This window comes from Ixodes scapularis, unplaced genomic scaffold (genome assembly GCF_016920785.2).
Source record: "Ixodes scapularis isolate PalLabHiFi unplaced genomic scaffold, ASM1692078v2 PGA_scaffold7__128_contigs__length_106722199, whole genome shotgun sequence".
Classification (NCBI taxonomy): Eukaryota; Metazoa; Arthropoda; class Arachnida; order Ixodida; family Ixodidae; genus Ixodes; species Ixodes scapularis.
Genome location: NW_024609882.1, coordinates 14,377,753 through 14,401,761, shown reverse-complemented (window position 1 = coordinate 14,401,761; position 24,009 = coordinate 14,377,753). Strand labels below are relative to the sequence as shown.

Below are 24,009 nucleotides of genomic sequence, written 5' to 3'. Positions count from 1 at the left end.
TATTATTAAATCACGACAAAAAGAAAGGATATTAACGTCCTATCTAAAGATCGGGAAGTGGCATCGCAACGGTGGCTCATGGCGCCCGCACTATACTTCATCTCACCTTAGCGTGGACTATTTTTAGCCGCGCATGCCAAAAGCGCGAGCTATTTGCTTACGATGAAACCTCAGCGGCTGCACCAGCGCTCGTGCAGCGAGTACTCTCGAGTCAAGGCAGTTAAGGCTACCCGCTCGCGCTTGCAAACCCTTCGCAGTTAGTCCATGCTAAGGTGAGGCGAAGTATAAGCAGCAAACTCGCGGCGCTCGCGAGATATGCTCGAAGCGTCGATTGTTGGCTGGCTCGAGTCAGATAAGCGGGCCCTTTCTCGGCGCCCGCCCCGTCTTTGTCCGGTGGCGAGGACTTGGCGTTGTCCCCCCTCGCGCGACGGGCCGACTCTCGGTGTCCGCGCAGCCAACAGCTCGTAGAAGAAGGCCGCCGACGACAGGGCGAGACTCAGGACCCACAGGACCAGGTGGGGCCGCGCGTCCTGCAGGTCCATCCGCTTCACCTGCTGCGGGAGGTGAAGTTTCTCAGGTTGTGACAGAGCCCGTACAGCGACGCGGCGAAAGAGGAAAACACGGCGTTACGACCGCGAGCCTCGTGGGAAACGCCGCAGCCACTTGGAAGAGGGCTGGAAGCGTGCGAAACAGGGATGCCACTCGCGGTCGTAACTCGTCGTCACGTAGCCGAACACCACACTCGTCATAGGCGTCGAATCCTCACTACGTACCGCTACTGCATCAATGGGCTTTCGGATCTTACGCATTAGAACTAACACGCACTGCGGGCAGCCTGCCCAAGACGCGCACACCGCCGCTTCTTGCACGGTACATGTTGGAAGCAAACGCGTGCAGAAGCTGGCCAAAGTTTCCCCGGTTCCAGGCTCGCACGCGAGGGGAGCTCTTCACGACTCCGGCGAGATGAACGAGAGCGGAAAGCTGCAGGTTCGCTCGCCAGCCTTCTCGAACAAACCGGACAGCGCCTGGCAGTCGAAACGAGAAGCCGTCAAAGTAAGTTTCAGAACACGCGCTGAAAATTAGCGTTTCACGTTTGGTCCGACCCCGGCCAAGGCTACGTCTCAGCCAACCAAGCAGCGCCAAAAGTGTCACGGTGTCTCTGCGGCACCGAAAGAATCACGCGAAGCTGCGTATTCGCTGGCTGCGAATGATTTAGCCGGTGATAGCGAGCACACAGAATTACAGGAGGTCACTCAAGGCTGCTTACGTGTAGAAGTGCGAAAGCATTCGTTCACGCAGCGCATTTCTACAAGTAGCGGGCCCTGCTGTCCTCTCTACAGGCCGGCCGCCGGCCGGCTTCTGCGGTGGCCGCGCGCACGCCGTGCACCCTTTCCAATTTACCGGCGCGCGGACTCCAGCGCCGGGAAGAGGGCGTCTCCGTGGTGTGGCATTCCTTGGAAGTATGACGCGTCACGAGACGTTTTTCGCGGTTACAAACTTCCGGCTGCGTTCCATGGGACAGGTAATGCTCTCGCATTAAAAGACAACGACCGCCATGACGATGCATTTTTGGCACTGCTCGATCCATCTGGTCATTAGCTTCGGTCGGACTTAATGTAAAATGGAGCGTAGGATGCTTTTTCTGCGTGAAGGTAACCTCGACAAGCTCCTAAGTGCTCTACTAGACAGACTAGTCGGTACAAAACAATATGCCCCGTAAAACGAGGACGCAACACGAATCGCATACTTGGGCCAAACGGGAAGAGGCGTAAACGATAGGGCACATGCATGAGCACGCGTTATGTGTAAAGAATTTCCGGTCGGACAACTTGGCTATTTTTACACGCCCAGAAAGAGGCGTAAACGATAGGGCACATGCATGAGCACGCGTTATGTGTAAAGAATTTCCGGTCGGACAACTTGGCTATTTTTACACGCCCAGAAACCCCGACTGTAAAAGAAAAAAATATTAAAAAAATGAAGAAAATCCAAGTTCCTGGGACGTTAAAAAGCGAATGGTCGCAGGAAATGTACGAATCATGCAACATTAGATTGCGGGGAAGAGCAAATACATAAGTGCAGGTCAGTTTACGTATCCGATGAGAAATATAAATTTCTACTCGACAACCCGGTAGTATTTATAAATTGTCTTCGATAAACGTTCAGTTGAATGCAGCCCTTCGTGTTGCGTCCCTTTATTTACGTCTCACGGCGCATATTGTTTGAAAACGCACTTGCTCGCCTCCAGTAGAAAGCTTCTGGCGGGATTTCCATTCGACGAGGGTGATTCAAAAAGTAAGCTAACAAGACTTTTTACGGGTGCCATATTCCTCCTAGTGTTCGAATTTCCCGCCAGGGTCCCGGACGAAGACCACAGCTTTAGCAAACAGCCGTTAGGTGGCACGTATGTTGCGTCAGACCCTCGCAATACCAGTTTCTAGCAGTGTGCCACTTCTACTCATATATCATCAGATCTACCGATTTTCTTAGATTTCTACCGATTCAGGGATAAAACCTAAAATCTGCAGATTGTTGGTTGTTTGTGGCTCAATATTGACAAAATCTCCGGCAATTACCCTGCCAAAATTGGCGTAAGGACAAATTTGGGCCTTAACCAACAAAAAATAAAATTCAAATCAATGGGTCACTTCATCAACGTTTAGGGGGCGGGGAGAACAAAATACGGCTGTCCACTGTTGCCAGGAGGTCACCACGCAGTCAGCATATTTTAAAAAATCCTTTCGTGTTCTTTTTGAACCTACACATACGTAGTCTTTTTTTTTTTAGATTGTTCAGAACAGAATTTCATGTTCCGGCTTTTTTTAGATTTTATGTTCCTTATTCTTACATATGTTCCAACTGATCTGTCATTGCTTGTTATCCATGGTTTAACAACTTCAAACTTTTACCAACTTTAGAGTCTTTTGTTTTTCTTAGAAAACCTATTTCGCCATGTCTGTACATAGCTTGCACGTGACGTCATGCAAAGAGCGCTCCGATGACCCCCAGAGAAGAGAGGAAGAAGGAGCTCCTCTCTTATTAAGATTTTCTATTTGTGCCTTCCGGAGTTGCTGAGACGCTATTCTCCTCCCATAAGATTATAGAAGTTTAACCCGTCCCTCAAAATTCTTACAAAAGCAGCTTCCCTCTCCTCCTCCTACATGGTGGTCCAATGTATGCGATTTGACGTCAGTGCAAGCCATGTATACTCCGTGTCACTAGTTGCGTGCAGTACAGGCGGAGGCAACGCCTGACGAGGGAAGGAAAGGCAAGCACTAGGAAGGCTGAGGAAAAGGAGAGAAACCCCCTCTCTTCTCTGACGTTCCTAGTGCTTTGCCTTTCTTCCCTCGCCATCCATTGCCCTCCTCTCCCGGAAGAAACGAAGATAAAGAAAAAGAGACAACATAAGACGGTCGCTGTGTTGTCCCCTTTCTTGCTTTCGTTTGTTTTCTTGTCTCGGGGTTTATAAGTAAAGAGACCCGTTCATACACTTGCAACCGAGTAGGACCGAGAAAGACTTCTTGAGACCGGATGCGCTGAGCGGAGCTGGTCCTAAGAGATCGCAAGAGGCTTAAAAACCGGTTTGGTCTCTCTCGGTCGTACTCGGTTGCAAGAGTGTGAACGGGCCTTAAAGAGACCCGTTCATACACTTGCAACCGAGTAGGACCGACTGAGACAAGACCGGTTTTTAAGCCTCTTGTGACGGTTTAGGATTGGATACGCTGCTATGGAGCAGGCCCTAAGCCGTCGCAAGGGGTTTAAAAACCGGTCTTATGTCAGCCTGAGCGGCTGACATAAGACTTGGCTACTTGGTTGCAAGTGTGTGAACGGGCCTTTAGTATGATTGTTGACCAGCTAGCCTGCGCCCCTTATTTCAGTTGCTTACTGTTTGATTAACCCTCGTAGATGCTGTTCCGTTTACTCCATACCTTAAGAAACCGTGGAGATCTCATCTTATTATCGCTTCAAAGCCAATCAAACCGTGGCATTAGCTGAACGCGCAAAAGAGATTTCACGTAGAGCATTGACGCCGTCTGCTCAAGGACATGTAGGATACTTCCTAAGGCCCAAACCAGTCGTGTACACGTTACTAAAAAAAAGTGATCGATTGCAATTACTATTACTCTTGGCTAAAAAGTATTCGATTAGATTACTTGATTACTCGACGGCAAAAGTAATTGGACATTACTTAAGGAAGTAATCGTTACTTTTTCCGATTACTTTATTGTGTGAAGACACATCTTTAGCGCTCATAACAATGAACTACTTCCAACCTATATTTCACATTTGCACAAGTATTGAAGAAGAAAAACTGGCTCCCTCTTCGTGGTCGTTGCACCTTCACAGTGCGGACACAAGCATAGAATTCGTTTGAAGATGTTTAATGATTTGGGCGTTTGCGAGTGTGTGTGTGTGTGTGTAGGGGGGGGGGGGAGCGGAGGGGGTTCTAGATCTTGTTAAGCTTGAGCAAGGGTTGTCGCTCAAAGTTTGCGTCGCTCATTTTATTATTCGCATGTGGATGAGCTCGCATGTTATACAAAAGAGCAGCAGCTTCAGGGTTTGAAACGGATCATGTGTAGTATCCATTAGCGGAAGAGATCGCCCCGACCACTTCTCAACTCGAAACATTGCTTGTCACAAAGACCACGTAGGGGAAATGGGGAAATATTTCAACTGGCTTTGTTATATTTTGCATCCGCTTTAGGCATTCTTCGGTTCTGGTTCTCCTACGGGATGCGAGTAGGCGCCGTAAGCAGGATTTTTTTTTTATTTTTTTTATTTCTGTGTGTGTGTGTGAGGGGGCTAGTTTGAACGAAGGACTCACAAAGCTACATTCTGCTTCCTCAAACTTCGCCCTGAATGGCCTTTGTCACGCACTGGGGCTTCCCTGGGGCTTCCCACCCCCAGTCCCAGCTCGAAAAAAAAAAGAAAAACGGACATTTCACAGAAATTGTACATAGAAAGAGATTGACCTCGTTTCCTACAGCTCCGTAAAAATCTTTCTTTTTTCCATTCTAAAAAAAAAAGCAAATTTTATTTTTGTCATTTCAGAAAAAAAAGGCGTGTGCTGAGGGGGGGTGTCCCGTGGACAAATTGTAATGGTTACAAGTAATTTTATTACTTCAAAAAGTAATCAGATTACTCTTGTGATCACTGCCTAACAAAAGTAATCAACTGATTACAAAATTACTCCAAAAAGTAATCGATTACAAGCAATTTGATTACTTGTAATGCGTACGGTACAAGTCTTGCCCAAACTAAAGCACACAACCCAATAAGTCAGAACTGTAGCATATAAGACATACATAAGGCCCATCTTAGGATGTAGTAGAGTTGTGTGCGACCCTTGTAGGGTAGAAAAACGTTGATAAATTAAAAGAAAAAGCTGCAAGGACAAGCTGTTCGCCTTATTCACTCGAACTACAGGATGATAGCATCTCCTGCAAAAATGTTCCTCTCGAGCAATTTACAAACACTGCAGACAAGTCAACAAAAAGAACGCCTAGTTTTTTTTTTGTTTTTTATTATTATTATTAACGGCAAGTTTAATTTGAGCTCAAATACACATATTCACCCCGCAAGTATGAAAGGGTCGGGCAGAATAAACCACTCCAAAAGAATCCAGACATTCAATAGTCGAATAGGTACCTTCGAGCGATCATTTTTTGTAGAACGACCGAGGCCTGGAACTGACTGCGAAACATAATTGTGAATATAGAAACTGTGTCATCCTTTGAGCATTCCATTACTCAGCTGTTGGCCTAATCGAGTCACAAGCTTGTACTGCGTGAGTGTGTTCATTGACAACTGTTTCCAGAATTGTCGCATGTATTTTGCAGCACTTCCTGTAATGGCCCTCAAGAGAGGGCTGCCAGTGTTTTCCAATAAATATTTTTTTTTTTTAAATCCCGAATTCAGAAGCGTGAACACCAGAAGCCATGGAGTCAGAGACATTCTTAGAGGCTTCGGGAGCTCTTCGAGTCGCCCCCCGATGAATCTTTGTGAAATGTCGCCAGCCATACGGTTAATTGGTGCTCAGCACCACCAGTGACTTAGGCGTCGCAGAAAAGTTCTTGTCCACCGACCAGCCCTCGTACGTTGTAATATCGAATTTTATTGTTTACGTAATTTCGGATATCAGCTCAGAAATGGCCCGGTTATGAGTAATTTACTCACCTGGGCATCGGAGGCCGATGCAGAGCAGCGTCCGAAGTCGCCCATGGACTCGCCCATCCATTTCTCGATCAGTCCGGCTTCGTTTAAGCTTCGAATCCTGCCAAAGACACTCAACTGAATTTCTTGCGGTCTTAGCACCAATCGCGTGTGTCTTGCATGTTTCCTCGTTTTCGTTTTGTTTTGCGCCCTAAGTCAAATGTTCCCCAACCTATAAATGTTGTTTTTATGCGTTAGTTGATTATTCACCCTTACGGGTCTTCATGACTTTCGTTTCTCTATGCATTCTCCCGAGGGTAGGATATATAGATAAAAATGAATGAATTAAGATTTCCATATGAACACAGCAAGCGGTGAGCCGTCTGCGCTCTTATTTCCCAGGTACCTTTCGTATACTTCGAGCAAAAGGCTTCCATGGGTGCTTGGTCCTGTCCCAGACAGCTTAGAAATTCCGTGTTCACGTTTCTAGGAGCTGACCATTTTCTGCGCCAGTGACTACAGGCTACCAGCCGTCGGCCCGACCTTGCAACGACCGCATATTTTAATTTCTAGAGCGCAGCTCTTAAGCGCCCGTTTCCGGTTTGAGTGGCGTCGGCGTAACCGCGCGGTGCATTATGGGACGCGTGACGTCACTAATGAGGTAATCAGTGACGTCATCGGCATCGGTATCGTCACTGATGACGGGTGTGCGACGTATGCAACCGCGAAAGGGAAACTATAGAACATGTAATTTTAAGGTTCACGGGGCTTCGTCCCACCCTCTTGGGGGGGGGGGGGGGGGGGGGGGGGGATGACTACGGATTTGGAGGGGGCACTGGGTTTTCCGGACATGGATGGACGAATGGATGGGGAAAGAATTGCGGTAACTGAGAGAGAGAGAGAATAAACATCTTTATTATGAGAAAGCGATGGGGAGGAGTCCTTAGTCCAAGACGCCTTGAGCCTTCCCTGCTTCCACAGCCCTCGACACGAGCATGAGCTGGTCATCGAGGTTGGAGCTGGTCAGTGCTCTCTCCCAAAGCTCGTATGACGACTGGAAGGGGTTAGACGATTGGGTGGGATTTTGGTCGCATCCTCCTACCATATGAAAGAGGGTCCCAGGAGCTCCGCAAAAGCGGCATAATGGGGAATAGAGGGTAGGGAAAAAGATATGGCATTTAGTGGGATGAGGGAAGGTGTTAGTTTGTAGGGCACGGTGATGTCGTTCCTGCTCTTTCGATAGTTGTTTATGGGGGGGGTGGGTAGGTACGTCGCTCCAAGCTATAGTGCTGCGTGATCTCTTGATATGTTACCAATGGGACCGGCCGCTCCTGCTCGTCTCCCAGGGCCCGGCGGGATAACTCTCGGGCCAAGAGGTGGGCGGTTGCATTGCCTGGTACAGAGGAGTGGGCGGATGTCCATATGACAGTGATGAGTCTATCCGGCGGGTGTTGGGAGATAATCCGTTCTGTTGTACGGTGAATTCTTCCTCTGGAGAAATTACGGCACGCGTGCTGCGAGTCTGTAATGATGACTTCGGCTGTAGTTTGCGCGATGGCAAGAGCAATGGCCGCCTCTTCCGCTTGTAAGGGTTCGTATCTTGGTAGTGTGATGCTGCTGACATGGTGATCTTGTTGGACGACGACGGCTGCCATGGCTCTTATGCCGGGATAAGAGGCTGCGTCCGTGTATGCGGTGGTTGGTTCGTGGCCATAGCGTTTGTATATGGCTTGGGCTCTCGCCTCCCTTCGTCCCGCGTGATGCACGGGGTGCATGTTGCGGGGGAGCGGTGAAATGGAGAGGTGTCTCCGGACCTCGTGAGAGAGAGTCGAGGTTTCAGAAGGAGGATGCTGCAGAGGGGTTGTGAGTCGCAGATTGGAAGATTGGTGGAAGAGATCTAGGGAAGGATAAAAAAAAAGTAAAAGCCGTTTACAAATCCCTGTAATGCCGAATTGGAGCGCAGCTCTTGAGGAGGAGGAGCGAAGGGTACTGAGGGGAGGGTAGACCCCTCCCCCTTCTCCTCCTCCTCCCCTCATTCTTTAATATGCTCCGGGGGGGGTGTCACGTGGCTTCGGGGAGGGGGTCACGTGACCTCGGGGAGGCGTGACCTGGGGGTGACCTCAAGGCCACGTGACCCCAAAGGTGACCCCCACGTGACCTTGGGGTCACGTGACCTGGAGGGGTCACGTGACCTCGGGGGGTCACGTGACCTCAGAGGGGTCACGTGACCTGGGGGTCACGTGACCTTGAGATGACCTTGGAAGGGGTCACGTGACCTTGGGGGTCACGTGACCTCGGGGGTCACGTGACCTTGGGGAGGCGACCACGTGACCTCGGGGGTCACGTGACCTCAGAGGGGTCACGTGACCTCAGAGGGGTCACGTGACTTGGGGGTCACGTGACCTTCAAAGGGTCACGTGGGGTCATCTTGGGGTCACGTGACCTTGAGATAACCTTGGAAGGGGTCACGTGACCTCGAGGGGTCACGTGACCTTCAGGGGGTCACGTGGGGTCACGTGACCTTGAGATGACCTTGGGAGGGGTCACGTGACCTTGGGGGTCACGTGACCTTGGGATGACCTTGGTTACGCCGACGCCGACGCCGACGGCGACGGCGACGCCGACGCCGACGGCGACGCCGCTCAAGCCGGGAACGGGCCCCTAAGAGCTGCGCTCTAAAATGCAGATAAAAATAAGCAATGAATTGAATTTAAAAGAGAGAGGGGGGGTCTGTCATAACAAAATTCATACAAATTTTAAAAAAAGAAGGGATGACGAAATGTTAGGCTAGGTGGCGCAAGCTTCCGCCCGTTAGAAAGGGTATAGCCATTACCATCCATCCATCCATCCATCCATCCGTCCGTCATCAGTGACGTCACTGATGACGTCATCGGCATCCGCATCGTCATCGTCCCTGATGACGTCATCAGTGACGTCACTGATGACGTCATCGGCATCCGCATCGTCATCGGCATCGCAACTGATGCCGTCACCGGGGTCACGTGACCCCGTTAACGTCACGTGACCCTGTGACGTCACGTCTCCCCCGTGAGCTCACGTGACCCTCGTGAGGCGACGGCGACGGTATGGCGACGAGAACTCCACCACCAGACCTGTTACGATCTTTCCTGTAGACTTTAAACCGTGTCAGGTCGACGAGCTGGCTGTCGTAAATGAAGTTGTCCAGCCAAGTCTCACACAAGGCGAATATGGTGTTGGGGCGGGACTCAGTGAGCACCCGGAACTCCAGCATTTTGTTCTTCACGGACCTGAGGTTGGAGAACCAGAAGGAGGTTGTTTTCCTTGTTTCCGTGGTACCGGGAGCCGTTGGTCTGTCCCCGGCTGTGGTAGGTGATGCGATCGTCGTTAGTGCAGGCTGCTTCGGCGCTTCGAAGAGGCTGTCGTCGAACGATGGCAGCTGGCACACGCCGCAGTACCATGGTTCTGTGCAGTTCGACAGACGCCGATAGGTAGGCAGTGAGAGCTGCTCACATTTTCTGTGGACCCAGATGTTGCACCCGTCGCATTGTAACGCCGCCACGCTGTCGTAGAGCGGCTTGCAGCAGCGAGGACAAGTAGGACACGGTCCCGGGTTGAGCGGTACATCGCCAGCACAGAGCAGAATCAAGCACACATGAGGTTGAAGGACGGAGGTCGGGCGGCAGTACGTCCGGTTTTTCGCCGGTGACGGGTTCGGGCCGAAGCGGGTAGGCTTAGCAAATCCGCGAGTGAGTGCCGCCGCTGTGCTCCACTCCAGACGATCGAAATATGCTTGACGATGGTCATGTTGCGTCGCGAGGTGTTTGCGTGGAAAGAGCGCCGCAGGCGAAGAGTACCTAAGCGTTGAGAGCGCAAACCAAAGCATAAACAAGCGCACGCACTTCAAAACGTGACCGTTCGTCATGGCGCCCAGTGAAGGTTATGCGCGTTTCCTGGCTATACTCCGCGACAACTTTTCTTGGCAATGCAGTGGAAGGTACGTCCCTCGTCCCCTCTCCCATTTTGAGTGTACGCAGGCTCTCCTCCTCTCCTCGGAAATGGGGGAGGAGGAGAGCCTGCGTACACTCAAAATAAGAGAGGGGACGAGGGACGTACCTTCCACTGCATTGCCAAGAAAAGTTGTCGCGGAGTATAGCAGACGTACCTACTTCACCGTCTATATCTACACCGGAGGCACTAGACGCCCACTGATGAGCTTCCCGCACTTGAAGTATGCACACGACAGGATTTCAGAGTGCGATGCGAGACACTCGACAGGCACTCAACGGGAGCGGCCTACTTTGTGCTGATGTTGCTCTTGATGCCAGAGTCGAGGCCCTTCCGCATGGTCATGCTGAGTCCCTGGTTCAGCACGGGCCGGCGGGCGAAGTAGAACTGTCCCTGAGGCATGCTTTTGCACACTCTGGCCACGTTGTACACCATGGACGGCTGCTCGTTGATGATCACCGCTCGACCAGCGAGCACTTGACGCAGCGTCTCCCTGCGGACGTTAACATCCGCCTTGGATCTCTGGAGAGCCCACCGTATGCCCACCTTTAATGACCCACGAAGCATTTAATGCCGTACACAGTATCTAGATCTTCTCATTCCTGCTGCCAACGTTACTAAAACACTCAGTTGGGAAACTCCCATAGACACAGCTTTGAAAAAATGGCCCCAATCTGTCTCCGAGCACAGAGCTAATGACGAACACAACGCCACCATTTCTCCCGCAGCGGCCACTCGAAGAACTGCACGTGACTTGTATTTTGGCTTTAAGAACAGAAAGAGCGGTAGAGGTTACAGAAGTGCCACCCCCGTCTCCCCGGCGGACGCGCCGCGTTCAACCACTGAAGTTAAAATGCACCTAGGGCGGGACGCGCTACCTGAAAGGCCCGCTGAGGCATGGTTGTATGAAAACAATATTAATTGTTCCGCAAAACCCTGCGAACTAAAGATGATAAAAAAATCACGCGCCCATCATTTGGTACTAAACTCCAATAAATTTCATACAAAAAGAGTCTTTTCCGTTTGTTTTTATGCAAAAACAGGCTTTCAAAAAGCTCGAGGTGACCCCAGTACAGACAAATGATAAAGAGTGGCGCTGTTGTCGCATTTAGCTCGGTCTCGGTGGACGCCAGCGGCCCAGGTTTCGACGGCGAGTTTCCCAACTGAGTGTTTTAGTAACGTTGCCTGCTGCGGAACTTTGTCCACTTCCGGTGTGCCAGTGTTATTTTTTTTTTCGGCTTTGCAAATTTGTTTAAGAAAGGCCGCGAAAGCTACACTACTGCGTTTTGTGCAGGTGGGTTATACGGCCATTGGGCATAATACATAATGTTAATCGTCACGATAACTAAAATATGTTAATTAAAGTTTTAATTATTGCAAATAAACACATGGTTGTAATATACCATATTGGAAATAGGCAACGCCTCCCATCATCATTGCAACAGACTAGGGCCACCCGACGTACGGCGCGTGAAGGAAAATATAAGGATCGGTTCATGTTACAATTTCAGAACGGAGAGGAAGCAGGATGATAACAAAAACGGATCAGTTTTGTGACCTCGTGTTCTGAACTGGGAGTGATAAGTGTGAGGGAATCTTGCAGGATGCACGGAGCATACGAGTCTCCGCTAGCGGACGACCTCACAATTCCACGCGAGGTGTAATATGGGATGGACGAGAGGCTATACGTTAACTTTACAGGTGCGGTTTCAGTTAGAAACATGATGCGAGTCATCCAGAAATTCTAAACCCATATTATAATGCTATAACTTATTGTGTGTTTTCGGAGTTTATTTGCCGTGAAATTTGGAGACGTTTTTCGGAGTTTGTTTATCGCTCACAATTTGGATTTTATTTGAGTTAATTTTGTTACATTCCCAATTTTCCAAAATTCGGAGTTTCATTTTACTCCGTTATTATTATTTTTTGTGATAAAAATGAATAGTATTCGGATAAAATAGCACACTAAATCCGTAACAAGAATCACTGGTATCGAAATGTATTTCTGCAGCTGCATTTGACGTTGCCGCCCTTCCGATTGGCAGCACTCACTGTCCCACGTCGAGTCTCGAAAACAAGCGTTACTTCAAGAAACGTCGGAAGTTTCATAGAGCCCAACGCCTGGACGCATAAAACCTTCAGCTTCAGCCCTCCCGATCTCATGAAATCAACAGGTTCGCATCTTTCACTGTTCTGAAAACAGAACCCCTCCTCCCTCCAAGAAGCACGAATAGTAGGGTTCAAACTGGAATCCGAAACAGTGGCTTTATGTCGTTGACCGTGTTCCCGATCCCATGAAATCAACAGGTTCGCATCTTTCACTGTTCTGAAAACAGAACCCCTCCTCCCTCCAAGAAGCACGAATAGTAGGGTTCAAACTGGAATCCGAAACAGTGGCTTTATGTCGTTGACCGTGTTCCCGATCCCATGAAATCAACAGGTTCGCATCTTTCACTGTTCTGAAAACAGAACCCCTCCTCCCTCCAAGAAGCACGAATAGTAGGGTTCAAACTGGAATCCGAAACAGTGGCTTTATGCCGTTGACCGTGTTCCAGAAGTACATTGGCTCCTATCGTAATGAACGAACCTTGACGAGATAAATGGAAAACTCCTTTTTATCAATATAATCTAAGATTAAAAAAAAAAAAACGAATTGAGCTTTTTTCGGGACCACTAGCCTTGAGCTCGGACGAATATTCTTTGTAAAATACCGTCCTTTTTTGGCATTTTATAGTGCGATCGTGACTTTGAAATTGGGGACTTTTCGGATAAATACGTATTGCCGAAAATTTTACCGGCTGGTGTTATTCGGAGTTTATGGGCTTTATCCGAAAACAAGGAACCCTAGATATAAAACGCGCGCAGCATTTTACGGCGTTCGGAGGAACTGCCTAATTTCGACGCGTTTCTAGGTTTCGATTTCTTATCGAAGCGGATCTCCTGATCCGGCAGCCCGGTGGCTTTCTTATCTCTTCTACGTGCGATGCGTGGTATCGGATCGCACGGGCGGGCTATTTCTTGCGCAGAGATGCGCTCCGATAAGAAACCGAAAACTAGAAACGCGTCTATTGTAATATGGCTGGATTTAGTAGGTTTGAATGACTCGCACCATGTTTCCAACTGAAACCGTGCCTTTAAAGTGAATCATTAGACGTTTTAATTTCACAAAATAATGAATTCCCTAATGAACGCTAAGAATTTTCCTCGACGGGCCCTTTGGCACAGAGCACTACGCCGTCAACCTTTTTTACTGCACGATGCGCAGCTTTCGCCAGAGCCATTTGGCTCGCGCGGCGTTTCCGAAAACAACCTGCATATATTTGTTATCCCTAAATTTACGGAAGCATTATTGCGAATATTAAAAAAAAATGTGGATATATCAAGAAGCGTATCTTCTTGCTTAGTAGAGAAATGGAGGACACACCGCGGGTAGGGGCTCACGTATGGCTCGTGCATGGCTTTGCTCTCCCGGGAATGAGGTTCAGCTTCGTACATGGCCCTTTTCTAGTACCGAAAAGAAACTCACGCTGAATACAGCTGGCTGCCGGGTCGACTTCCGTTGTTCTGCACAACCTTGCGGTACACGGACCGGTATACTTCCAGGGAGGCTGTCTGCGTCAAACACATTCAGATCAAAAGAAGTCATGCCGGAAAGCCATTTAAAAAACGTGTTTTCAACGTTGGGCGCATCTGAAATTTCATTTAGTACGAGGTCCCTTTGTTTTTACAGCACGTCTCGAGCGACTTGATTGACGAAAGTGACACGGTCCTTGTAATTGGTGCTCCAAAAGAAGACTTGAGGTTTTTAAGCACCAAGGAGCATTCTGGGTATGTTATTACACGTGCTGCACTTTCCGGCATTTGAGGCAATAATTTTGATATGTACACTTTCAGCACGCTTAATACCACATAGCGCAACCTTTTTCATTGTACAATAGGGCGTTGCTTGGGAGAAGAGCGTGTTGGTTTAAGTCATGGATGAAAAAAGAATAAAACAATTAAAACGTGGACAACACAACCTCGTCTGCGGTTGTGTTGTCCCTGTTTTAATTGTTTTATTCTTTCTTCATCCATGATAGGGCGTTGTTGCGTTGAACACCCTTTATGTTTGAGGACTGTAAAAAGGTATTTTTTTAAAGGCGGAGTGAGTCTAGAGCACTTTTTTAAGAGTGTTTGCCACACTGACACCCGCATTGGCGAAGTTATTTTAGTGACAATAACTCTTGCCTCTAACATTGCTTTTTACTTTAGGATACATTCCTTGAACTCAGATACATTACGCGAAATGTTGAAGAGGACCAAGCAACCATCGTCGTAATTGCGCGGCCTGAATTGGCGAGGGTATAAGGAGGTGGACCAGGGTCATGATTCCTCTCTCGTGCCTGATCCGTCTGTGTTTGCTGTTTCTGTGTACCTAAGCACTGCATGTGGTGCATGTTGTTGGGAAACTCAGTGCAGGAACCCTATTTTTCGAACGTTCTCCAGAATCCCAAAGGTATTATCCGTGGGAAAAAAACTGATTTAAGGGTGTAAAACTTTTTAGCGTGTAGGGGGTCGGAAGCGGACCTTCCGGTGTAAAACGAGCCGAAAAAAGCCACACCTGCACAAAAGAAGCTGAGACTTTCACGGAATATTCACTGAACAGGTCAATTTTACAGTGTGAAACGGCAAGGCAGTCTTCTTTCTTTGAGCTGCTCGCTGCACCGATTGGCAGATGGCGCCACAAATAATAGCGTCGGTAACTCGGCCGTCTGCGAACGCGCCGAACCTTGACTTTGGGAAATTGTCTGCTCTCGTATTTTACAGGAAGAGAACTGCGCCTTGAAATTCCACACGGCAAAACTAACCTGCTCAGTGGCCATTCGGTGAAAGTTCGAGCTTTCTATGTGCAGGTGGCAATTTTTCCGGCCCGCTTTACAGCGGAAGGTCCGCTTCGGAGGGTGTTTCCGGAAGCGCTGGCAAAATCGCTCCTGCGAAAAGTACGTACCGCACAGCCAAAAGGTGACCTGCTCTGAAGGAACAACTTATCCCTGGTGCGCTCTCCGAGACAGGGCTTTGCGGCAGCAGGTGCTCGCGCTTATCGTCCAGGACTATCCCAACTTTAAGTCCGGCCTGTCTCGTATATATACGAGGGCGGTCCGATAAGTACTTAGCCTCACCACCTAATGGCGCCACTATCGGAAGAGGAATGTACTATCGTGTAGTACGTTCTCGCAGACAGCTACTATCGAAATTTCAACCAGATCGGACTCATAGCTTTGTTTTGACCGCATGTGGAAGCGGGCGTGTCCGTAAATTTTAGAAAAATGAAAAAAGAGCCATATCGGTCGGTGATTAGATTCTTGTTTTTGGAAGGGAAATCGTGGAGTGAAATCAAAGAGCGCTTGCATGCTTTGTACAGTGGGTCTTCTCCTTCGATGGCGACCGTCAAAAATTGGTTTAACAAGTTTTAACATGGTCGCACGTCGGTTTTTGAACAGACACACCCAGGTGCACTGAAAACGGCTACCAGGGAGGATAATGTGACAAAAATCCACAATCTCCTATTGGTAGACCGCCGATTGAAGGTGCGTGAGATAGCTGAGACAGTAGGCATCTCAGAAAACCGCGTGGGTTATATCCTGCATGAAAGTTTGGGCATGAGAAAGTTGTCGGCGAGATGGGTGCCGCGTTTGCTCACTCCGGACAACAAGAGCAACCGTGAGACCACTTCAGAGCAGTGTTTGACGCTGTTTAAGCGCAATCCGAAGAAGTTTCTGCGTCGTTTCGTGACCGTCGACGAAACATGGAATCACTGGTACGCACCAGAGACCAAAAAACAGGCGCAACAGTGGACTTCACCCGGCGAACGTGCTCCGAAGAAGGCGAAGACTGTCCTATCGACCGGAAAGGCGATGGCCACCGTTTTTCGGATTCACAAGGTATGATCTACATCAACTACCTGAAGAAGGGCAAAACGGTCACAAGGCTGTAGTATGCCGAATTATTGGGCCGATTCGACACCGAATTACAGAAAAAACGGGTCCATTTGGCGAAGAACAAAGTTCTCTCCCATCATGACAACGCACCGGCTCACACCCCCGCCCTTGCCACGGCCAAATTGGTCGAATAGGGCTACGAACTGCTGCCCCATCCACCGCATTCCCAAGATTTGGCCCCGTGCGACTTCTTTTTGTTTCCAAAATTGAAAAGATTACTCGCCGGGAAGAAATTTGAGTCGAATGAGGATGTCATCGCCGCCACGGAAGACTTGTTTGCAGACCTCGAGAAAACCTATTTTTCAGGTGGGTTAAAAAAGTTGGAGCATCGCTGGGTCAAGTGTATCGAACTAAAAGGAGACTATATTGAAAAATAAATCGCCGCTTTACCAAAACTGTTTGTTTTTCTTTTCTAGGCTAAGTACTTATCGGACCACCCTCGTACATACGGAACAGGCTGTTGCGTAGGACAACGAAATGTGTATAAGAGAGTAAACGTACTTCGAAGCTTCTAGTGGAGGTTTATCCCACCTTGGTCGACATTTCGGCCTGAGTCAGGTCTGAGTCAGGACTGGTTACACAACATTGCTCGTCGTCGGGACTCGAGACCCGCGAGTCCGGTCACGTGTCACGTGGCGTTCATAACCCTCTTAAAGCAGAATAACAGGTGGCCACTTATTTTGGGTGGGAGGTCAGGAGCAAGCGGCACGCAGCTAAACTCGCCACACTAAGCAGGTGAAGGGTGATAAAAGCAATTAAAAGTTGAATAAACTGCTGGAATAAATATCTCGATATTATTAACTATCGATAACAATTTGAAGCACAAGAAATTACGGGTTAAAATAGAGTAAGTATAAAGCAAAAAAGGAATACAATTCTAGTGGGCTTGCGTCGACGTTTCGGCAGTAGCACTGCTAGAGTGCATTGCGCATAACGGCATTCTTCCGTTCCAGAGTTCCTGTGGAGTGAACTTGGAACATTGTCCGGAGCTTTTGACATTTTACTTATACGACAGATTTGTTTCTCTTGAAGGGGATCTCTTTCTGCATAAGAGGGGCGTCTGCATCGGCTCTTGTGTAGCGCCTGTTTTGTGCAATGTTTTCTTAGCGACTGCGGAAGACCCATTTTCGAGGAACTGCGGGACTCGAACAGCTTCAAGTTCTTCAGATATGCGTGAAGAATGTTCTCATTCTGTCTAAACAAGCTGACACCCTAACCAGTGACGTGAAGGAGGTCTTGGAGGTGTTCGGGTCATGTTGTAGTGGCTTCAAATTCACGCATGAGAAGCCAAGCGAAGGACCATCGTAGTTCCTGGACCTCAGGTTAGCTCTACAGAAGGGCCGAATTTGCACATGTGCGAGCCACGTTCAAAGAAAAGTATACTTCCGTTTAACTTGATTCATTCAAAACAAGTAAAACAGAATTGCCTCAATGTTTCTAGGGGCCGTTCTCAAGATGTCTTGCAGGCACAGTGCCCAAGAACGTTTCGATAAGCAGGTAGCGCGGTTGGAGAGAGCGGATTTCTCTAAAGGCACTCTGGTTGACGTGGCGGAAAGCCTGGTAAAGAACATTGAAGGGATACAGAGGCGACCCCGCGACAGGGAAAGGGAAAGAGAGCTGGCGAAAAATTGGGCCAGGAGCGGAAATTGAACCCGCTCCTGGCTCTTTCCCTTTCTCTAACTTTAATGCAATAAATTCAATAATCACCTTCTCCCCTCTTCGTTCACAATTTTACTACGGCTGCACTTGTCAATCTTCACTCATTCCCATTATATATACGGTGCAGCATGTCCCTATGGGGAGGAGTGGTTCCCTAGATATTTTGGAAGACGGGCCCTTTCCGGACATTTGCAAGCTGAGATGACGTGCCACGTCACTGCCGCATGTCGGAAATAGCGCGGGCCTTAAATCAGCAACGGTTGTCGTCTACCAAGTTAAGGGAATTCGAAACTAAACAGTACAAGAGACCTGGTCGGAAATTGAGTCCGCCGAAACCAGCGGCCGGGATGGTCTAATCGGTTAAGGCGTCGCCCCGGACAGGCGAAGGTTGCGGGTTCAATCCCCGCTCCTGGCCCAATTTTTCGCCAGCTCTCTTTCCCTTTATCTAACTTTAATGCAATAAATTCAATAATCACCTTCTCCCCTCTTCGTTCACAATATATGTATAATCTTCCTTTTTATAGTTATTTACTTTGAATCTTTTTTTACGGACAAGGCACTGGCAGCACGCAGGGGTGGTTTTATGGGTCAAGCTTGAGAGAGAGAGGGGGAGGGGCATTTGACTGAGGGGATCTGCAGAGATATCTCAAGTCACGGGCCGACCGTTGCATGAATCTATTTTGTTGCCCTAATATGTAGCACGTAAGCAAAAACTAAACATTTCTTCCTAAACTAGACTGATGTATGTTTTGTTTTTTTAATAAAAAGTTACTCTTAGAATAACGATAAAAATCCCCGGAGAAGGAAAACAAAGAGGACAAAGGACAAACCATAACCTTCTCTATACTGACAAAGCCTGGCAGATCGTCACGTGACGCGGCAGCCGAAAGCGAAAAGGTAGAGCGGCAGACAAGATCCACGTAGCGGGCGCCTTGCGGCGGCGAGACGCCGAAACACACTTGTCCCGAGCGATGGAATGTCGATCCTCTCGTGCTTCTCGCGTTCCTCGGGCTGCCGCTTCTTTTCTCGTCGGGTTTGAAAACCATGTTTCGGGTCCTCGCCGCTGCAAAAGCTGTGCACTGAATACCGGACTCCGAGAAATTCTCTGTGCTACCAGATCCTCGAGCTCCAAATCTGCGTCCGGGCACTCTATGGCTCCGTCGTCGAACTGCCAGGCTTTTTGAGTATAGAGGAGACTATGGACAAACACAAACCTCCAAACACAGCTAGGGGCTCGGTGCAGGACTAAAAAAAAAAAAAATTGCGGTGGCTTATCTCGACTACGCCAGGATATACGTAGCGTGAGCTTATGCGCACAAAATGAGAGGAGCTATCAAGCGGCTCCGGTGCAGCGTCAGACTTGGCTACTGCGCAACGGAGGCGCACAGCTGGGCACGCGGCGGCGCCAGTGCGTCTGCCGCGGCTATGACGTCACTCCTCTGGAATGCGCAGACCGGTGAGCTAGGCGAGTGGGGCGGCGGCGGAGCGCGCGGCGGCGGCGGCTCCGGCGCGCCAGCTGTACGCCGTGTGACGTCACTGCTCCTCGCGCATGCGCAGCATGGAGCACGGCTCATTACGCGAGCCACGTGAAACTGCTGAACCTCGGCCAGCGTAGCTCACGCTACAAAATCCGCCTGGTCCTGGCCAGTCGCGCACCAGTCCCCTAGATGCGTTTGGAGATTTGGCGTGTGGAACGGTTGTTGCGCGTACCCTGAAGAGGCTCTCGTAGGCGGTCCCTTTCCAGAGGACCGGCGTGAGGTGGGGCTTGGCGGCCACGTCTGCGATGCTGTCCACCCTTTCGCCCTCCGTGCGGACCATGAGGTTGGCCTTCATGTTGCCCGTCAGGGCCGTGAGCAGGATCACGTTCGCCATCCACCAGAAGGCGATCACGATGCGGGCAGAGCTGTGCCGGGTGTCCTTCAGTTGGGTGGACGCTGGGGAAGGGACACCTTTTAGCCCGCGCTACAGGCAGGCTCCAGACACCATCCTATGCTACGAATATGTCCGCAGGCAGTTTTTGCATGACCAACGCGACAATGAAGGCATTAGACAGTGACTGCAGCGTGTCGTTTGTACGTTGGATTTCTAGTGGCTAACAAGACTCGTTGCCGGGGGACTGAAACGTGTCAGCGCCAACAGAGGCACGAAAGGGTCGCACATCTGTCCTTGTCCTCGTCTCGTGCTTACAGGTCTTCTGAGTCGCGGAACTCGAGTCGTGACGGTCGCGTTTCGCCAGCGGTACGCCACAATCCCCGTAGAAGTTCCCGGTATATGTTCCACTATGGATATACGTACAGTTTTTCAATATTTCTAATATTATCGCAAGAGCGTCGGCCGGCGGGCCCGTCATCGCCCAGCCACGGACCTTTGCGGCGATATCAGTGAGTGTAAGGCTGCGTTCACACTGGCCGTCGAATCGCAACCGCGATGCGGATCCGCCCGGTTTCACCGTCAAATGCGCTTAAATTTGCACCGCGTCGGCAACCACTTCGCGGAATCCGTTGAACCGGCAATGGGAAAGCATCGGTGGCTTTGTGCGCGCGCGCTCACTCGCTGATATTGCCGCATCGTTCCGGGATACGGCGCTGATCGACCCGCCGGTCGACGCTCCCGCGATATTAGGGAGTTTTAGTAGACCGTGTTTCCCGCTCCGCTAGCCCTCCGCTACGAAGAAACCGCCACTGCGCCTGCGCGCCGATGGCCTTGGCTGTAGAGTTCCGGGTAGCGGAGGGGCTCAGCGGAGCGGGAAACACGGTCTACTAAAACTCGCTATTATTTAAAAAATTGCGAAGCCGTACCTTTACATCTGAAACGCCCGAGGCATAAAAAGTGGACGGCACATTTTTTGACCGCCTTTTGTTCCTCGGATATTAAAGATGTTGAAAGTTCCCCAGCTCGCCTCATACCGTCTCTGCTATTTGTACCTCTTGTTAGACACGAAGACGAAGCCTTTAGAAAAAAAGTGCGTAACCGAGAGCGTAGTTTTCTTTACGTTTAGTTTGTAGTTAGTCAAGGAAAGGACGAGAGGCGCCTCTTTCGGATGCCCGGCCGCTGCCTTCCGCGGTGCTTTGACTGCGCGTGCCCAATCGAAGCCATGCCGTAGCGTTATCGAAGCTAGGAAGTTAGCGTTCAAAGAGGCCCCTACCGTTCTCATTCTCTTAGTGAGTGAGTGTATTTTTGCCTCTACCAGTTGGTTCACTCCTCTTAGAACGACTGCATTCATGCATTCATCTGATGAACTCGCCACAAAACCAGACTCGGAATAGCGCAGTTCCTCGTAAAAGATATCTTTTTAGAGCGCAGCTCTTAGGGGCCCGTTTCCGGCTTGAGTGGCGTCGGCGTCGGCGTAACCGCGAGGTCACGTGACCCATCCCCCCACGGTCACGTGACCCCTCCCTCCCAGGGTCACGTGACCCCCTCCCCCCGAGGTCACGTGACCCGGCCCTGTTATGTACCAGACTATGTTTATTTAGAGCATAGTCTAGAACATAGAAACGAGATGCTGCTTCTGGTCAGTCGTCGATGGAATGTTCGAGAGCGCGCGCCACATCACTTCATCCTCGGCAGGTTGCCACGAGAGCACTGGTTGCCACGAGAGCACAACCTGCAAAGCCGCAGAAATATAAAAAAAACATGTCAAGGATCTCCAACTACATACAAGAAGGTTGGCCAGAACAGCGCTCAGTTCATGTGACAGCAAAACCCTTTTTTCATTGCAAAGATGAACTGCACATATGTGAAGGCCTAATATGCTGTGGGCAGCGACTGGTTCTACCTACATCATGTCAGCAGAACGCCCTAGAGAAACTACATGGAGCACACCGTGGCATTGTCATATAAGAACAAGGCCTGAGAGGCTCTTTACTGGCCCTCAATGAACAAAGACATTGAGCAGATGGTCCAGCGGTGCAAGCATTGCCAGCGCTACCAGCGACAAAACCAACATGAACCACTTGCTGATCGTCTCTTGCCTGACCGCCCATGGCAAAAGATCGCAGCTGATCTTTTCTACTTTAACAGATCGACTTACTTACTCATCGTGGATTACTTTAGCAAGTATGTGGAAATACAACCCATGGCGTCCGCCTGCACTGAAACTGTCATCACCGCTATGAAAGCTGTGTGCTCCAGATTTGCCGTACCTGATGAACTAGTCTGTGACAATGGACCGCCATTTATTGCAGCGAAATTCAAAGAGTTCCTCACCAGCTGGAACATCACCTACAATCCCAGCTCACCCTATTATGCCAGATCGAATGGACTTGCTGAAAGATCCATTCACACCATAAAGCACTCACTTCAGAAAGCTGTAGAAGATGGAAAAGACCTCTTTGTTGTGCTGATGGATGTTAGAAGCACTCCCATGGATGGGCTGAAGTCGCCTGCAGAGCTCCTAATGGGCAGAAAAATCCGCACACTGGTCCCGATGAATCCAACTCAATTGCAACCCCACTACAACTGCACCGAGGCCCAGACTCGTCTACATTTTTGTCAGGAACGGCAGCATCGGCATGGGGATAAGAGAACCAAGCCCCTGGTCGCACTTCAGAAAGGACAGAAAGTGTGGTTTCAGCACTGTGGCAAGTGGACACCAGGCTACATTAATTCTGTGGGACCCCAGCATCGCTCATACATTGTGATGACACCGGAAGGCACCATGTACAGGGTGTCACAAAAGAAAATTTACACGGTCTTTTTTACCGCAAAAATAAACTAGGCATCGCCGAACGTTCATTCTCCGCCCAAAGGTAGAGCTAGAGGTCACAACCAGATGCCAAAGTTTCAGCCCGATCCGATAACTTAATCAAAAGGTATATGTGGTTTCCTGAAAATTTCAATAGGAAAATGGCGGCCGACGCAGTTTTCAAACACATGGGGCTCTATGGCACCAGAAACCGAAAACGGGCAAAAATGGGCTCCATTTTCCCATTGAACTTTTCAGAAAATCACTTATAACTTTTGATTAAGTTATCGGATCGTGCTGAAACTTTGACGTCTGGTTGTGACCGCTAGCGCTAGCTTTGGGCGGAGAATGAGCGTTCGGCGATGCATAGTTTATTTTTGCGGTAAAAAAGACCGTGTAAATTTTCTTTTGTGACACCCTGTATAGGCGCAACAGGTACCACATCCGACCCGCTCACAGTCAGCCGTTACAGCCGAGGATCACTATGCCGCAGCTCCTTGTCCACTTGTAGCCAGTCCACAGTCACCGCCACCCCCTCCACAGGCAGCAGACAAGCAGGTAGAAAAGTGGTGAAACCGCAAAGATTCATACAATGAAGATCTCGAGTGCTTTGGAATTGTTATTTTGCGTGTCAAGTTACTTTTTTTTTTTTTTTTTTTTTTTTAAAGGGACATGTTATGTATGTTGACCATGTTGACTAACAGCCAGCGCTCCCTGACTCCTGTGCTCTCGTGGCAACCTGCCGAGGATGAAGTGATGTGGCGCGCGCTCTCGAACATTTTATCGACGACTGACCAGAATCAGCATCTCGTTTCTATGTTCTAGACTATGCTCTAAATAAACATAGTCTGGTGCATAACAAGCCCCTCCCTTCGAGGTCAGGTGACCCACCCGGAGGAGATTGAAGAATGAGGGGAGGAGGAGAAGGAGGAGGAAGAGGGGTATGCCCTCCCCTCAGTACCCTTCCCTCCTCCTCCTCAAGAGCTGCGCTCTATTTCGGCGTTACAGGGAGTTGTAAGCGGTTTTGACTTTTTTCTGTGTTTTGATTCGTCTCTTTTTCCTGTACCTGCGCCTTTTGCTCGTATTATTCGTCACGTTCACGTTGTCAGGATAGAAGCGTAATAGGTTACAGACTTACGGAGAAGAAAGTAACGTTACCTTCCCAAAAGACGATTTTGACAAGATGATACCAATGTTGCCAGTAGGACTGTTTCGTCGAGGCGTCTGACAGGAAGTGATCGACGATCCAGAGGAACCACGGCAGGGTTTGGAGAACCAAGAGCAGCACGACCCAGACCTGCGCGCGTTCATTAAAAGAGAAGAATAGACTGTGTGGAAGTATCTTGGGTCGGTGACAGGTTAAGGCGTCAGCAGGTGCTTCGTGTCCACCAGGCGCTCTGCCTGCACATGGGACCGAGTGTTCTCAAAGGCAGAATGCTCGCGCTCGAGGCACACCATCTACTGGAACCCGTCACCGACGTTCCTCTTAACACGTTTACTTCACTTCATCCTTACCACGGCAGAACAGGTTATTGACATTTAGTTTCT

The 24,009-nt window shown here is 49.5% G+C and overlaps 1 protein-coding gene and 1 non-coding gene across 2 annotated transcripts; both read right to left on the bottom strand.

Moving 5' to 3' along the window:
* Positions 1-478: 478 nt before the first annotated feature.
* On the bottom strand, positions 479-10,500 carry LOC8052044. Its single transcript, XR_006076573.1, has 3 exons — positions 10,433-10,500; positions 6,178-6,274; positions 479-554 (listed from the first exon to the last, which is right to left on the bottom strand). It is a non-coding gene; the product is annotated as an uncharacterized LOC8052044 (transcript).
* On the bottom strand, positions 10,500-23,658 carry LOC121832932. The gene is made up of 5 exons (XM_042286486.1): positions 23,620-23,658; positions 19,488-19,711; positions 13,667-13,752; positions 10,571-10,633; positions 10,500-10,527 (listed from the first exon to the last, which is right to left on the bottom strand). Exons 2-5 carry the CDS (start codon positions 19,647-19,649, stop codon positions 10,500-10,502), a joined length of 339 nt encoding a protein of 112 aa, XP_042142420.1. The 5' UTR covers positions 19,650-19,711; positions 23,620-23,658.
* Positions 23,659-24,009: the final 351 nt, after the last annotated feature.